General features: G+C 36.8%; 2 protein-coding genes and 1 long non-coding RNA gene across 4 annotated transcripts in view; 2 read left to right on the top strand and 1 right to left on the bottom strand.

The window, feature by feature from the left end:
- Positions 1-18,713, bottom strand: part of LOC149621160 (sodium-dependent multivitamin transporter-like) — a 141,643-nt gene that overhangs the window by 98,521 nt on the left and 24,409 nt on the right. The window lies entirely within an intron of this gene.
- On the top strand, positions 2,998-3,803 carry LOC149621162 (uncharacterized). Its single transcript, XR_016375531.1, has 4 exons — positions 2,998-3,095; positions 3,178-3,314; positions 3,377-3,420; positions 3,697-3,803. It is a non-coding gene; the product is annotated as an uncharacterized LOC149621162 (long non-coding RNA).
- On the top strand, positions 3,852-5,146 carry LOC149621161 (uncharacterized). Of its 2 annotated transcripts, none has more exons than XM_089855776.1 (2): positions 3,852-3,971; positions 4,127-5,146. In XM_089855776.1, exons 1-2 carry the CDS (start codon positions 3,966-3,968, stop codon positions 4,457-4,459), a joined length of 339 nt encoding a protein of 112 aa, XP_089711902.1. In that variant the 5' UTR covers positions 3,852-3,965; the 3' UTR covers positions 4,460-5,146. The 2 variants fall into 2 exon arrangements, with proteins under 2 accessions (XP_089711902.1, XP_089711901.1); XM_089855775.1 differs by having other exon boundaries at positions 3,881-3,971; positions 4,043-5,146.

The following is an 18,713-nucleotide window of genomic DNA, read 5'->3' as shown; positions in this document are numbered from 1 at the left end:
AGTGAGTTATGATCGCGGGAAAAGAGCAGTTAAAATATCGTGTAACATGAACATTCAAATTGTAATACATGGATTTAGTTAAACAATAGTACCGTATTTTCCGACTTGACAGGCCTTTACAGATTAAACATGAGCGGGTTTTTGTTATGATCAACCGAATTAACTGCTGCCTTTTCCATAATATTGCTGTTTCACTGTCTTTCTGCCGTGAAAAGAGGCGGGTGCTTAATCTCTCGTGAATAAACCGGGAAACCAATACATTGGCCTTTTAAGTAGGGGTCCAAAGTGGCTTGCTTGCAAGGCCAGTACAAAATGGACATGCAAAACGGAACCGGGGAATTTCACGGGCTTCTGAACTAGGCGTTTATAGTGGTCAAGTGGCTTACTTGAGAGGCCTACACTAGAGTTACCAACGAGAGTTACGAGGTTCCCACTGATAATGTCCTTACGTTCAAACGGGAATAGACCAGGTTATTTTGGTTAGGTTCTGTCAAATGGGCATCTGTAGTGGCCTATTAGCGAGGCCAGTACAAATTGAACATCTGTATCTACTGCTTAAATATTATGGCCTCCAAAACCAATTTAATATTCCATACATTTGTACAAATTGAAAACTCTCTGCCTTTTTCAGAAGTGACTTTATACGCAGTTTCACACTGCACGCGAGAACTGCCCTCGCTTGTTTTTCAAAAACTATTTCATGTTTCAAAACATATCTTCATTCAAAGTTCAATTTTAGGAAAGAAATGTGTCGTCACAAACTGTCTTTACGCAACGCCTATATGAATTTGGTCGATTTTCAAAGGGATATTCAAAGACGGGTAAATGAGAAAATATTGTTCTACCGCGTGAAGTTTAAAATTACAAGAAAAAAATTGCTGTTTGTTTTAGGAAATGGATAAATATGATTGTTTCATAAGCAAAGATGATAAAATGAAGAAACTGAGGAACAAGGTAATAATTGCCAAAACGAAAACACTTCCCAAATATTATCCCTATAGAAAAAGCATTACGCAGAAATCTAACGAGAAAAACTAAACTTGGGGTGCTTTTGCCATGCTTGAGCGAAAGCAAAGTACCCAGTCTTGTCTCCTGTGAAGACTTTATTAGATTCAAAATAACATTGTCTACAGCCACTCCATGACTGATGAACATTGACTTTTTTAAATGGCCAGAAAATTAAAATCCCACTCTCATTGGCTAAAGGTCAGGGTTGGCAAAAATCCGGATTATTCTTGAAAAAGCCACTGGTATGGTTTCTTGCTGGTTTAAACCGGATTTTTTTAAACTACTCTCTAGTGCTTAATTTTTGCACTTCTTTTTTACATTTAGTGCGCTAGTTGACTTCTGCTAAGCCGTCTAATTGAGAATCATTTTTATTGTACGTAAAAGTTGATAAAAATATAGACGTTTCCCTTAGAGATGAGTAGGGCCCCGGATTAAATCGGGATTTTTCAATCCAACCCGACCCATATCGGGTTGGGTGAGAAAATTACTTAAAATGTTTTGCTGGTCGGGTCGGGTAGGGTTATCATATCGTCTACACGGTAGTGATCGTACGGGGTGAGATTTTTGTCGGGTCGGGCTTCGGGTCGGGTTGCGAAAAAAAACCCGGAAAATCGGGTCGGGTCGGGTCGGGGTTTTCCTTTTTAATAAAATAAACTTAATTAATATATTCTAAAAAATTATACATAGTAGCTATGTACTTTGTAATGCAAGAAATTTATTTTCAGTAATTTAGTTCCAAGTTATCACTGCTTTAGTGAACCCAATAGTAGGCGAATCTGCCATATCATTGCTATCTGATAGAACGTAGTGGAAGGGATTAGGGTAACTAATTGTCCCTGAACAGGCCCAACTTCCATCTGCAAAGTTTCTAAATTGTCCTTATCCTATGTCTTGGGCAGTGGCTGAATGGGGTTTCTGGTACTCGTGCAACTCTTCTACCACTTTTTCAATTTTGAAATCAATTGGTCGCAACTTAACACACAATTAATACATTGGCGTTTGGCGGACGACCATGAAATTGCCGAAATATATCAGTGTTCTACTGGCTTTAGAAGCTTCGAGACAGAAAAAAATTAAATATTCAAGCTCGCCCTAATCAGATTCGAGTTCCTATCTACTCTATCACAAAGCGCGACCGTCAATAATAACTTTCCCTCTACTACGGGCCCACCCCGATTTTTTTAAAACCCGACTTCAAAATTGACTGGCCGGGTCGGGAAAATACCGGGGATCCCCGACTTCCCGGGTCGGGTTCGGGTTCCCCGTACGATCACTACTACAGTACACGGGTAGACATTTTTATTATCTTCAATAGGGCAGGGTTGGGCCCGGGTAGACATTTTTATTATCTTCAATAGGGCAGGGTTGGGCCCGGGTAGGCTTTTATGTGATCTTCAATAGGGCAGGGTCGGGCCCGGGTAGGCTTTTTGTGATCTTCATTAGGGCAGGGTCTGATAAAGATTTTTCTAAATGCGCGGTCCGACCCAACAATTTAGCGTTGCGAAAAATTCAACTCAGTCTCACGAGTTTCGGGTGGGGCAGTGGGAGGAGGACGCGTCAAACTAACGAACAATGTATGGGAATTGACCATTTCGATGAAATAAAGTGGTAAAGACATGTGGGTCAAACGTTTCCTTCCATCTCACTTTATGGTGCCTGCGCTGTACTCTATTATTATATTTTTTGAAAAATCCACTGGATTTTTCATCGTGGTTTAAACCGGTTTAATCCAGGTGGATAAAACCGGACTGGATACCAGCGTGCCAACCCTGCAAAGGTTTACAGGATTAATCATTAAGGTCCCTTGTTTTAAGCGTCATTAAAAATTATAGATCATCGATGATCTTTCCCGTCAATGGTTTCTCCTCTTTCTTGCTTGACCCTTTAAAAGGCATTCTGTCTGAAGGTCCCATGGAAATCAGCTTTTGTAATGGAATCTTATTTCAATTTTTTAGTTTGACGTTTTAATTTCAAACGTGAGAAAATCGCGAATGGAAAATGGATTAACTATTAATGAACAACGAGATAAAATTGACAGGCTCAATAAGGTCAGAGAAGAATTGAAAAACAAAGTCAAAGATCTCAAGGTACGCGACATTGTTCATTTGATGAAAACGCAAATATGACGTTAGATATTCTTTAACCATTATAAATTGTTCAAAAAATTAGGAGAAAAATGGAGAAATTCAAAAGGCTAACGATGTATCAGTGAAACTTGAACCAGTTGATTATGATTCAGAGCCAGATAGCCAAGCATTATCCCTACCAGTTGCGGAACAGCAACCACCTCAATCTCAAAATGAAAGGTATTGCAAGAGGAAAAAGGTATATTTTATTGTTTTGTTTTATCACAATTTTAATTGTACAGCTCGGAAGGAGTCCCTACTGAGGCCAGGAACCGCAAGCAGCCTGGTGTGTAAATTGCAGAATATAGCATTTTTAACGTTAATTTGTGGACTAGGCATGAATATTACTAAGAGAAAAGAGATGAGATTCTGAGAATCTTCCACTCCTAGTCCCTACTGTGTAACGATCATTTTTTGAAAAGGGGTCGGATACTTTAGAAAACTCGTAACTCATTAAGGGGTGTGATACTAGTTCCGTCCACATCTCATAGAATCATCGCACTTTCCTTGTGTCGAATCTATAATTTCCAAATGTTACATGATTATTTCCTTATTTATGTAGGTAAACCCAAGGCAAAACATGATATTGAAGATGAAAGAGCTGTTGAACTAAGTTCTAAAATTCATACTGGAGAACGAAGCTTCAAATGTGATCAGTGTGAATTTTCCAGCACACAGAAAAGTAATTTCATCAAACATAAACGTATTCACGTTGGGGAAAACCCTTCAAATGTAATCAGTGTGATTATGGTACCAAGAAAAAGTATGATTTGATCAAACATCAACGCCTTCACAGTAGTGAAAGACCCTTCAAATGTGATCAGTGTGATTATGCAAGTAAGGAGAAATGTTATTTGATTAGACATCAACGCATTCACAGTAGTGAAAAAGCCTTCAAATGTGATCAGTGTGACTACATCAGCAAGAACAAGCATCACTGGATTGCCCATCGATGCATTCACAATGGTGAAAAACTCTTCCAATGTGATCAGTGTGAATATGCGAGCACGCTCAAGACTAATTTGATCATCCATCAACGCATTCACAGTGGTGAAAAACAATTCAAATGTGATCGGTGTGATTATAAAGGTACGCAGAAGGTTAATTTGATCAATCATCAGCGCATCCACAGTGGTGAAAAACCATTCAAATGCGATCAGTGTGACTTTGCAAGTACTCGGAAGTATGATTTGAAAATACATCAACTCATTCACAGTGGTGAAAGGCCCTTCAAATGTGATCAGTGTGACTTTGCAAGTATTCGTAAGAATGGTTTGATCAGACATCAACGCATTCACAGTGGGGGGAAAACCCTTCAAATGTGATCAGTGCGACTATAAATGTAGGCAGAGTAGTAATTTGATCGTACATCAGCGCATTCACCTTAGGAAGAAAACTTTTCAAATGTGATTATAGTTTACTAGCACATGTAAGTCTAATTTGATCACACATCAGCGCGTTGATAATGGTGAAATACCATTCAAGTTTTATCATTGTGAAGATGTATCATCACACCAACGTAGAAAGCTCATGGTCGCATAGAATGGATTTGAAGGACTTGTAAAGAGTAAAATCGAGGAATGTTTTTATTGTAAGACCTATTTGTATAATGAAAAATTTCTAATCATTGTAAAAATCTAAATAAATTGAGATTTCGCTATTGAATGAAACGATGTTGTTTTGACAAATTCCCAGTATCATTTCCGTTGCACGCACTATTTCGGGCAACCCTTTGTTTTTGGTGTGATAAAAATTGCGCCCGACATTGATTATAACCCGAAAAGTTTATCAGCTTTTCATTTCAGGTAGATTAGAAGAAATCTATATTTATTTTAATTTTTAAAATCATTGAAAACTATCACGGAGTTGTAATGGATGATACCATTGTCCAATCTTCATTACAAGTTAATTCTGAAATAATGTAAATTGTTTTCTTGGTATTCTGTTTTTATTGTTTTATTGTAAATGAATTTTTTTAGTAAGATTAAAATTTATAAAATCTGCTTAAATGATATCAGTTTTTCAGATGGTAATTTCAATTGAAGAAAGTTACCTAACCTTTGGGGGGCAACATGATACATAATTACATACAAACAAATGAAAACGTTTATGCAAAATTACGGTTTTATTTATTTATTACAAGCACATGCTAACCAAAATTTATTTGTAATTCAAATAATATTTCTGAAAATAGTTGCGGATCCCCTGTTGTATGATTCTTAAAAAGCCACTTGTTCCTGAAAAATTAGATACAATGCAGCTTAAAGCCTGACAATAGCTTAAAAACTATGGAGTTGGGATCGGTTGGGATTATTGTCGTGATATACTACAGTAGAAAGTTGTTGAGTCAAGTTTACATATTTCATTCGTCAAACTCAACTATCGATGGAAATAATGTACAGTATGAACACTTCATAGTTTACGAGATATCTAAGCTGAAATACCTATTTTCTTCCAGTGTGAAATTGAAAATGATTCTAGTTAATTTCAGAATTTCATTTAGATCGCGAGTTTAACGTTAAAAAACTTTCTGTGCTTCCATTTTTTTCCGACAGCCCGACAAGGAATTGAGCGAAGTTTTTTAAAACGATTGCTAAGATTGCTTTAAGACTTCAACGAAACAAGCTGTTGGCGCTGAGCACAGATCAAGTGAGCTCTGATGAGTGGGACATAATTTCTTAAAAATAATAATTTGTGAAATAAGTCTGAAAGCAGTATTGACAATTATCCCGTCGCGAGTCCAGCCAGATCCTATGCTCTACATTCTGATTTGATGGTCTGCTAGTGGTTCAAAGGAAATAGTTTAAATAGAATAATTAGCTAATTTTTTAAAAGATATCAGCAAAAGGGGAACGAGATTTAGATATAACCCATTATGTCTTTAGTTTTGGAATACCACATGTTGTTCACTTTTACTACATTTTAAATCTAATTTAATTTATAATGTTTAATTTTGGAGTTTTAAGGTAAAATATTGATATTTTAATAAATTATCCATTAAATATTTATACTTTTGCAATCAAAGCGCTTAAAAATAATTATTTGTTATTTAAGTCTGAATTTAGTTTTGACAACTTTCCTGTCACGAGTAGAGCAAGATTTTGGTACACGATAGTCTACAATCTACTTCACGCTGACCAGGACGACCGCCTTATTTCTACGTTATTAATCACGTAGTCTTGATCTACAGTTCTACACACAGTTTTCAAGGTCTGCTACGTTCTGGCTAATTGACGCCTTTATGAGACATACCTCATGCGATTGATTGAGCCGTTGATAAGATAATTCATTATAATAACATTAAGAGTATTCATTATAAATAGTGGTGAAGGTTTAATTATAATTAATCAAATAATTTCAGTTCTTTTTTCCGAGCGAGTTTGCGTCGTTGAGTGCGTGATTGAGTGGGTTATGGTTTTTGAAAACTGCTGTCGCATATTTCTCGATGGCGGTGATTGAAAGGCCGTCAATTTGCCAGAACGCAAAAGCAATTTGCAAAAAGACGGTGGCCATAATAGCGCAGAAAAAAGGAACGGAAATTTCTGCCGGACTCGCACTAAGGCTGAGAATTTAGAAATAAGGATTCTTAAATGGACATTTTTCCAGGGCCACCACCGTATTTCTCAGCCTGCTGAGCCTAGAGATAAGTCAGATAAGTATTGCATTATCTTCACCAACATTAATACTGTTGGCAAAGGTTTATCTAAATGTCACTCCAATAATAAAAATTTTACCACCTCCAAGCCCGAGACTGGGAAACTTAGCTGTCTGCTTTGCTAGTTATAACTAGCACCGTCCCACGAAAAGCGGTCAACAAACTCAACATCAACAAACAAAGTAGACGGAAGCCTTTAAATGCGCATTTAAAGGCTAATGCTTAGTACTAGAAATACTATTAATAAAAGAAGAAACTATTTCTCCAATAAGATCAAAACAAGTAGTAAATGCAAAACCATTCAGTTAGACGATATAGAGCTTGACTTATAGCCTTGAATGATTGGTTTAGTCTGATTCTTTGGCGTGTAAAAGAGGACAAGTAGGATGGATTCGTTGAAAGATTGTGTTGTTACGTTGAAGCCTTTAAGCTGGTAAGTAATAAAAATATTTCGAACTTGAAGAATGCCTCAAGAGGTTTAATGTAACTGGCCTGGCAAACCTTATCTAAGCTGACCTAATCCGGGCTAACATGAAACAGGTTTCAGTTCTTTGATCCATCTATCTTAGAATGGCCAAATGGGTCAGAGAAATGAAAATCGTTAAGTTAATTCGAAATCACGAACTCTTCAAAAAACACGTCATGATGTACATTCCCTCACTAATCACGTCGTGATGTACATTCCCTCACTAATCACGTCGTGATGTACATTCTCTCACTAATCACGTCATGATGTACATTCTCTCACTAATCACGTCGTGATGTACATTCCCTCACTAATCACGTCGTGATGTACATTCCCTCACTAATCACGTCGTGATGTACATTCCCTCACTAATCACGTCGTGATGTACATTCCCTCACTAATCACGTCGTGATGGACATTCCCTCACTAATCACGTCATGATGTACATTCCCTCACTAATCACGTCGTGATGTACATTCCCTCACTAATCACGTCGTGATGTACATTCCCTCACTAATCACGTCGTGATGTACATTCCCTCACTAATCACGTCGTGATGGACATTCCCTCACTAATCACGTCGTGATGTACATTCCCTCACTAATCACGTCGTGATGTACATTCCCTCACTAATCACGTCGTGATGTACATTCTCTCACTAATCACGTCGTGATGTACATTCTCTCACTAATCACGTCGTGATGTACATTCCCTCACTAATCACGTCGTGATGTACATTCCCTCACTAATCACGTCGTGATGTACATTCCCTCACTAATCACGTCGTGATGTACATTCCCTCACTAATCACGTCGTGATGTACATTCCCTCACTAATCACGTCGTGATGTACATTCCCTCACTAATCACGTCGTGATGTACATTCTCTCACTAATCACGTCATGATGTACATTCTCTCACTAATCACGTCGTGATGTACATTCCCTCACTAATCACGTCGTGATGTACATTCCCTCACTAATCACGTCGTGATGTACATTCCCTCACTAATCACGTCGTGATGTACATTCCCTCACTAATCACGTCGTGATGTACATTCCCTCACTAATCACGTCGTGATGTACATTCCCTCACTAATCACGTCGTGATGTACATTCCCTCACTAATCACGTCATGATGAACATTCCCTCACTAATCACGTCATGATGTACATTCCCTCACTAATCACGTCGTGATGTACATTCCCTCACTAATCACGTCGTGATGGACATTCCCTCACTAATCACGTCGTTATGTACATTCCCTCACTAATCACGTCGTGATGGACATTCCCTCACTAATCACGTCGTGATGGACATTCCCTCACTAATCACGTCGTGATGGACATTCCCTCACTAATCACGTCGTGATGTACATTCCCTCACTAATCACGTCGTGATGGACATTCCCTCACTAATCACGTCGTGATGTACATTCCCTCACTAATCACGTCGTGATGGACATTCCCTCACTAATCACGTCGTGATGTACATTCCCTCACTAATCACGTCGTGATGGACATTCCCTCACTAATCACGTCGTGATGTACATTCCCTCACTAATCACGTCGTGATGTACATTCCCTCACTAATCACGTCGTGATGTACATTCCCTCACTAATCACGTCGTGATGTACATTCCCTCACTAATCACGTCGTGATGTACATTCCCTCACTAATCACGTCGTGATGTACATTCCCTCACTAATCACGTCGTGATGTACATTCCCTCACTAATCACGTCGTGATGTACATTCCCTCACTAATCACGTCGTGATGGACATTCCCTCACTAATCACGTCGTGATGTACATTCCCTCACTAATCACGTCGTGATGGACATTCCCTCACTAATCACGTCGTGATGTACATTCCCTCACTAATCACGTCGTGATGGACATTCCCTCACTAATCACGTCGTGATGTACATTCCCTCACTAATCACGTCGTGATGTACATTCCCTCACTAATCACGTCGTGATGTACATTCCCTCACTAATCACGTCGTGATGTACATTCCCTCACTAATCACGTCGTGATGTACATTCCCTCACTAATCACGTCGTGATGTACATTCCCTCACTAATCACGTCGTGATGTACATTCCCTCACTAATCACGTCGTGATGTACATTCCCTCACTAATCACGTCGTGATGTACATTCCCTCACTAATCACGTCGTGATGTACATTCCCTCACTAATCACGTCGTGATGTACATTCCCTCACTAATCACGTCGTGATGTACATTCCCTCACTAATCACGTCGTGATGGACATTCCCTCACTAATCACGTCGTGATGTACATTCCCTCACTAATCACGTCGTGATGGACATTCCCTCACTAATCACGTCGTGATGTACATTCCCTCACTAATCACGTCGTGATGGACATTCCCTCACTAATCACGTCGTGATGTACATTCTCTCACTAATCACGTCGTGATGTACATTCCCTCACTAATCACGTCGTGATGTACATTCCCTCACTAATCACGTCGTGATGGACATTCCCTCACTAATCACGTCGTGATGTACATTCCCTCACTAATCACGTCGTGATGGACATTCCCTCACTAATCACGTCGTGATGTACATTCCCTCACTAATCACGTCGTGATGTACATTCTCTCACTAATCACGTCGTGATGTACATTCCCTCACTAATCACGTCGTGATGTACAGTCCCCGACAAAAGTTTCTGGACATTTTCATTTGGCTGCCATTTTGTTCCTATTTGAGCTAGAGTAACAAAATAGGACTTTCTAGATAGGTTGCCATCTCAAGATTATTTTAAAATTACAAATGACACTGTGGCGCTAATAGGGCGTTAGCCATAGCGGAAATAGTAAAGCCCCCCGATAATGACGTTACGAAATAATGCTTCAAATGTATCAATAATTCTATCGTTGCACGCGTCTTGTCACGTAGAATCCGAAACTGTTTTCAAATTGTAAATCGGTTCAGAAAATCAAAAGTTATGACAAAAAACGTGACGTTCAAAACAATAGCAAATAAGCCTAACGATTGTTTATTTGTTCTATATCAACTTAGCTCAGTAGTAAAACATTACAATCAGAAAAACAGGATGTTCAAGCCATAGCATAGTTTTACTCTGAAATTATAGAAATGAGGTTTTAAGAATTACGTTCAGTAATGTGGCGATTTATTAGTTAATTGCCAGTAGGGTTTCGACTTTAAGAGGACAATAGGGTTCCAACTTAGAAATAACGGTTTTGGATGGCTCTTTGGAAAGTAGAAATTTTGGATTTGTGCGCAGGGTAGTGTTAAGTCTGTGAATTTGGAATAATAAGCAAGTTGTGATTGCTAAAGTGGAAGGATTTTCGACATTAAAAATTTTGCAAATATTCTATAATGCGCGAAGTTTGCGTTTTGGGTTGAATTCTTCTGTGGCTTTTCTGTAGTAAATGTTTTAAGCTCTTAAAGAATAAAATATTTTGTGTAGCTTCTGGGTGGGTGGGTTTTCGATGATTAATGTTTTTTTGTCTTTTCGGTAAATAATGTTTGGGTGTCTTTTCGGTATAAAAATGTTTGGTTGGATTTTGTTAGGAAATGTTTTGAGTGCTTGGAGAATAAATATCGTGGCAGAACTCCAGTTTTCAGAATAGGTGAGGTGTCTACCATGGAAATATAGCGGAGAATCGGGAATGAAGATTCACGATGACATGAATTAGAGAAGAATCTAACAACGACAAATTCTTGAAGAAGGATGCGTATATTAATTTTCATTTTGAAATGGATGGTAATCTCCGAAGATAATGGTTCGAATTATTATATTATTTAAATTAAAAAGACTCACTTGTCCTAATGGCATGAAAATATTGATATTCGAATATTCCTCCTTTTGTCTGGAAGTTTAATTTTTCCACCACTTTTGAAATTAGACTACTATCTCTTTAACTTTTAGAATGCCATATATTTTTTGTTAAATCTAAGGTTAATTATATAACGTTGTATTTAACAAAGTAGTCTTCAAAAAAATTAATGAAATGGATTTTTAATGTGTATATTAAAAACTATATAAGTAGTTCACTCGAATTTACACAGTCATCATAATAATAGGGGCTGGGCTTCATGAAACGAGGAAAAAATACCTTTTGTATTTTATTTCCGAGTGGGTAGGCTGCCTTGTTTTTTAAGCTTGCAGCATGGCAATCACTTAATTCATCAACCACGCCAAAGTGTATAATCACGGTAAACAAGTGCCTGCCTACGTTGGAGATGATGTTACGATTTACATTTATTCACTAATGAAAACATTCAGGAATTTTATCATGAATGTTTGGAGAAATTTAATCATGAATATTTTTGAAAATTTGATCTTGAACATTTTTAAGAATTTAATCATGAAAATTTAGAAAAATCAATCATGATAACTAAGAAAAAATCTATCATGAACATTTAGAAAAATCAATCATGATAACTAAGAAAAAATCTATCATGAATATTTAGAAAAATCCATCTTGAATATTTAGAAAAATCCATCTTGAATATTTGAAAAAAATTATTCATGAATATATAGAGAAAAAATGCATCATGAATACTTGGAAAAAAATACATTTTGAATATTTTAAAATTATAACGAATGGTTTTATAGATGTTAAGGCTAAAAGTGTCTGACCTTTCCTAGACGTCCTTAAGATTTAAATTGAAATTCCCAATGTAAAAAAACTCGATGTCTTAGATTAGTGGTGTCTTTGAATTTTGAGTAACAAATGGTATATAGGACATTGTAGAACATGGGTTTGATTTATTGGTCTTCCAGTACTAATTTTTAAGTTAGTATACTTATGACGGTTTATTTACTTATGCAAAAAACGCGATACAGGATTGATTGACGTATAAACAGTTGGAGGTGTGAACTTCAAAACCTGTTCAATATCTCGATTTACATATTAGAACTGAAAAATAGCTATTAGGTTTTATCGATTCACATGGGTATACGGCTAAACAAGACAAAGAACCCCAGGCATAATCTCCCATTACTGAAATTGTACAAAATCTCCCATCCCCAGACAAAATCCTCGGTTATTAACTCTATCCGAGAAAAGTGAAAAATCCCCCGATAATTATCCCCATCATAAAAAAATACAATATCAATATAATCCGAAACACTTCAGCAATCCGGTAGTGCAATAGATCAGGCGTTGGACTATTTCTAATTAATTCGTTGACTTTCATTCATTTCAAGGGAAAAATAAGTTTAACCACTGAAAGAACACTTGTGGAAGTTTTAGAATTACTCATACCATTCACGGGGTCTCAGGAAACTCTTTGCTAAATTTTAACCTTCTGTTTTGGATAAAGAATGCGCGCGAGGAAATTTGTTTTCGCGCTATAGGATAGGCAACTCCCCGATCTCCGACAGCAGCTTATTCTGTATATACTCTATTTTCAGCTTCGGTTGTTAGCACGCTCAAAGCTAGGTCTCTATTTTATGTAGCTTTGTGCGTGCTGACAAGAGACGAAGAAAAAAAAAGGATTATAAATATTAGCGAGATTTTTACCTCAAATGCACGGACCTGTAGGCTTTAGTTTCAAATGCGTGCATAGTCGTTTGTAATCAATTGGTGGGTCCTTCAAACATTATCAAGGAACGTTGTGCTATTAAAAATAGCGAAAATTATTTGTTGAGACTCCCAAAAGATTTAGAAACATAATAAATATTTATAATACTAACTCTAACATCCTTCTCTAATAGTCTAAATTAGTATTACTTGAAATTTTAAAAGTCACTGGCTCGACTATGAAGTCGACACTCGACAGTCGAGGCACTTCAACTTTTTTCGAAGCCTACTAGAATTTCCGCCCATACATTTGAGCTAAAACTCGCGGATATTTTAACTCCAGAGAATCATTATTTTCTTCGTCTCTTGTCATCACGCACAAAGCTACGTAACATTGAGACCCAGCTTTGCGCGTGCTGACAACCCAAGCTGAATCAGATTATACAGAATAAGCTGTCGTCATAAATAGGGGAGTTGCCTATCCTATAGCGTGAAAACAATTTTCTCACGCGGATTTTTTTATCCATGCTCCTATGATACCAAGTAGGATAAAAACCCTTGGAAGGAAAAACAGACTGAGATCCGCCATTTTACATAAATAGAAATTGATTTTTAAAATTTTTAGCGGTAGAACTTTTGGTAAACATTATATTTTACAATATTATTACAATATTTACATAGAAATATACGAAAAGGTTTCCTCTAAAATAGCAATAGTAGCGCTTAGTAAAAATTATAATATTTGAAAAATGCTAAAACCATTCATAATTTTTTTTGGAGGTTTCAATGCGAGTGGGTCAGTGGACCTCGGCAAGGATGTGATTATACAGGTTTCAGTACGTGTGTAAGCAGGGGAAGGAAATGAGGTTTACTTGGGAGGAGACGGACGGGGTGTGGGGGTCAAGTTACCTCCGGCGGACACGGGGCAGTCGGCACATATAGGGTAGGATCGCCGACATGTGTCTTATTCCCTCAAACTTTGACGCCCAGAAGCTTGGCTTACAGGAGTGCGCCACACTCCCGGCACTATTCATAATTTGATATCGCAGCTTTTTGAAGATCATTTCATCACCTAATAGAGAAATTATGAAAAGCAACATATAAATTCTATTATTTGAGTTGTAAAAAATGGCATTCTTTAACTTCCGTTTTAAGACTTTTACCCTACTAAACCACATTAAGCCTTTCGAGTGCTCGATTGGATGGGCATAAATTGGTTCAATTCCATCCTCTAAAAAATTACCTGGCCATTGTGCCCGACGACGAAACGTTTATCATTCGTAAAGACTGCACATTCTAACTGCTCGAGTGTCTAATTTGTGTCCTCTGTTCCAGGGTTGTTTGACTTAAATCAAGCGATTTTTTTTAAAAAATCATTTGATTAAAATCAAGAATATATTTTTATTTTTAAAAAATGTTTTCTGAGATTCCAAGAAGTAGGTTAAGAAACTCGAGAAGAAACTTAACTAGAACAGACCTATAATTAAAAACAATCATAGTGTTGTTATATTTCAGTTTAAGTTTTTCCCAGAACTGAAATAATAACTGGCGATGTCAACTGGTTTTTCATTGATCAAGTTTTAATAAAAAAAGCATTAAATATGATCGTATTGTTCTTTTAAAATTCATTACAAAAGTTGTCCGGTGATCTTATTTAAAACCTAATTACTTCCAATAACCGAAATGGCGACATTGAACTGCACGCAAACCTCTATTGCGTTTTTAGCAAAAGTAAATAAACCGTCAAAAGTATACTACAACCGGAAACAATACTCGAAAACCAACAAATCAAACCCGTGTCCTAAAGTGTTCTCTAAACCATTTATTACTCAAACTTGAAAGACACTACTAATCTAAGACAACAAGTTTAATTTTAAACTCGAAATCTTAATTTAAATCACAAGGACGCCTATTTAAACCTCAGTAACTTGTATGCTTAACATCTATAGTTACAATTTGACTGATATTCTACTCCGAGTCCTAACAGCTTTACCTAGAGGTATGAAATTTTGCAGGGTCGGTACTCAGGCAGTAGGCGGGCTCTTAGATTTTTTTCAATTCCTCATCATCTTGAAAAATGGCGGCGTCTACGTGTTCCAACCGAATCTATAACATTTAAAACAATGGTTCCCAATTTCCGTAAGACTGACTTCATGTCTTTTGAAGCTCGACTTTCCACCTTCGTTAAAAATGGCGGCCTGAAATGTAATAATATATCTCGATGGGCAACGCCAGTTGTTCTTTTTTGCTACTCTGTAAATACTAAAGATTGAAGATGGATTTTTTATTCTAAATATTCAAGTTGGAATTCTCCTAAATATTCAAGATGAATTCTTTTCTAAATATTCATGATATAATTTCAGTAAAACTTCATCTGCGAAAAAATACATAAATAAAATAAAATTTCTATCCGAAAAACCTTGGAGAAGCTTCAACCTTTGACAGGGCAAGAAAATGGTATTTAACTCTATACATGGGCGCCCGTTAAATTTCTCATTTCAAGTAAAAAATCCAAGGCGTCTTAGATTATTGTGTAAATCTAAGTGTCCCTCTATCCATATCGATTATGAAACGTAAACTTTAAACTACAAACGAATAATATCAAATTATTTTAGGGCAAATAGTCAAGGTTAATAATGGAAGCAGACTCAATTTAGTTTTTTGCCAAATTAACGATAGTAAAATTGAGATATTAAATTCTCAATGTCACAAACCAGGGCGCATACCGACTCTATTATAGCAGGAAATGTATGGGCTATTGAGACTGATTTTTTCCGATGATCATTGAAACTGGTCTACTCTAAGCTAAAAAATATATAGAGCACCTTCGCTGAAACACGACACAATTGCAAACGCTGTGTTTTTTATCGTTTGTAGGGCCTCTGTCTCTTTTTTGCTCTATGTTCCAAAAACAGCCATAATTTTCAAAAAACCAAATTCTTAAGTAAAGTTTAAAGGGATAGTTGTCACGTTTAAAATGTGCTGGGAATAAGAAAACTTGCAGAGTAAAGCCGAGAAAGCGGGAAATACGTTAAAATTATCCACGTCGTAAAATATTTTCATGTCATAAGAACTTGCGAATAATTTAACCTGTATATATATTATTATTATAACTCAAACCATTCTCATCCACTTTGAATTGAACAATATGTCTTCTCACCCATCCTCATGAATTTGCCGTCGAAATATTATTCCCACAATATTATTTTCAGAGCATTTCTCAACATCCAATTCTCAAGCGTCCAAACATTATTTTCCGAACGTATAATAAGTTCTGTTACACCTGTATTTTAGTCATGCCACCTATTTTGCTCCATAAACTATCTCTGTTACACCTGTATTTTAGTCATGCCACCTATTTTGCTCCTTAAACTTTCTCAAAGAATATTCTTGAAACATTGTTCATCATCCAATACCGCGACTCGTCCAACTTTTAATAGCGATTCAACAGATAACGCCGTCTGCCGTAAAATATCCGTCAAAAGAATTATCCCCAAATATTCACCCACTGTATTAGCAACTAGGAAATTATAAAAAATCATTAAACATATCCAAATCTCTAAATATTTATACGTTTACAAACCACCACCAACAACCCTCCATTTCTGAAGACTGAGTCAAATTCATAAGTTCTCATTTCTCATATGTCAGTGTGGAACTAAAAATTCTCGCATTGGAACATCTTGTTTTTCTGATCGTAATGTTTTACTACTGTGCTAAGTTGATATAGGTAAAATAAATAATCGTTAGGCTTAATTGCCAATGTTTTGATCGTCATATTTTCTGACATAACTTTTGATTTTCTGAACCGATTTACAATTTGAAAACAGTTTTGGAATCTACGTGACAAGACGCGTGCAACGATACCTTTGTTGATCCATTTGAAGCATTATTTCGTAACGTCATTATCGGGGGGCTTTACTATTTCCGCTATGGCTAACGCCCTATTAGCGCCACAGTGTCATTTGTAATTTTAAAATAATCTTGAGATGGCAACCTATCTAGAAAGTCCTATTTTGTTACTCTAGCTCAAATAGGAACAAAATGGCAGCCAAATGAAAATGTCCAGAAACTTTTGTCGGGGACTGTACATTGAGAGCCGTAAGCTTTCTGAACTAATTCCGACAAATGTGAGAGATAGACTAAGACCATTGTGTCTTTAATTATTTCATCACTTGTTTTGGCTTTGCGATGCTAAATGAATTTGAAACGATTTTTGGACATTATGCATGTGACCTTGAATAAGGCGGGCCCATACTTTTGGAGTTAGAGGCACAACAACAAGAGGGGAGCAGGGTGAAGGAATACCACCAGTTGGGCTCAAGAAATCTTTAGGCGACTATTGGAAATGATCATATACATATATATAGTTTGCCGTGACATTCTCTTTATATCAAGAGACTGATTTATCTACGAGACTTTTTTTACAAACCGATATTGATTTTGTAGGGGTTGAAATTGGAGTTGTAGTTGTACCAGAAGAGCTATTTGTGCCCAAGATATCCTTACACCTATTTAACAATTGCGGGTTATAGTGCTGTTATGTCATGTGACCAGTTTTTCATCTAAATAGATCATTGGGTGTTGATTTCAAATGGAATTGGAACTTACGTTTTTTTCGCATTTTTTGGAGTTGAATGGTGTGAACTAACTTGCCAAATTGATTCCTTTCTACAGTGTTTCTTTGGTGTATCATGTGTATGCCGTAAGATTTGATATTTTATGGGTGAAGTGAATAGCTTCCGCCTCATATGTTTCAAGAGAGGGCTATTCTGACGAAAATTATGAGAATTCAAAAGCCTTTTATTTCTAGATGTTCTTGTATCAAATATTTTAGGGGAATAGAACAGCCTCTGCTTTTTAGCAATTCCGACTTCACTGATGTCAGGGGTTTGGGGGGAATCTGAATTCTTCCGCTTTCTTGTAGTTTCAATAGGACTACCTCCGCGAGCCTCTGTTATGTCAGTCACACTATCCTTCAAATATATTGTTCCACTGATACTTATGTTTTTTTTACTGTAATTTTTTAACCCTCTATTTGTAGATTTAATTATTTCCAGTTCATCCCTATATTTCGTAAAAAAGGTATAGTTGACATGGATTTTGAAACACCTATGACGCATTTGCATATTTTTGGTTTTCACCGCCATTTATCGATCAATAACGGTTTACTTCATTGAAAAGTTAAGAATTAGACCTAATTTAAAGTGAAAATTTGCAAATGCGTTCATCATCAAAATGGTATACCATCCGAATAATAAAACAAATCAGCTTACCATTTATCAAGTAAATAGCGGGCAAATTCATCATTAATTAAATTTAGTTTCTTTTTACCCGTGGACCATCTTGCAAATACCGAATCCGAGAGGTAAACCGTATGACGCGTTTTGGCTGCCATTATTACCCGAACAGTACTCTCATCCCGAATAAAACTTACTAAGAAAACTTCACCCCTTTCAGCTACTCAAAGTGACAAGCGAAAACATTCGACTGTAGAATTTCAGTCAATTTCATATTAAAGAGTCAATACGCACGAAAGATGCGCGCTCTCTGAGACTCTGACACTCGTTTCTATAAATATCATGATGCTATAGCTTTGAATGTGATAGACTTTCCTATTGGTACGTACCGAGCTTGAAGAGGCGTGTATATTCTAAGAAAAGTCTTTATAATGGTACAATAGATTACCCGACCACTGTGGGGTAGCTAAGTTGTGAAAAAGGGAGTTACTTGTCATTTTTAACCTTCCTGTACAAAAACCATGGAAAAATATACCTTCACTATATCACTCCAGCATCTATTGTATCTTATCTCCAAGGCGCATACATTTACCTATAGAGCCATCTATTTTAAAAAATGGAACTATAGCACCAGTGTCAACATGCGATACATTGTTTAAGATTTTACGCGGCGAGCGGCTAGGGTTACGAGAAA

This window comes from Phalangium opilio, unplaced genomic scaffold (genome assembly GCF_054372755.1).
Source record: "Phalangium opilio isolate 3A_F unplaced genomic scaffold, DU_Popi_V2 ptg000209l_1, whole genome shotgun sequence".
Taxonomy (NCBI): Eukaryota; Metazoa; Arthropoda; class Arachnida; order Opiliones; family Phalangiidae; genus Phalangium; species Phalangium opilio.
The sequence above is the reverse complement of the archived record's forward strand: the minus strand, read 5'-3'. Positions and strand labels throughout refer to the sequence as shown.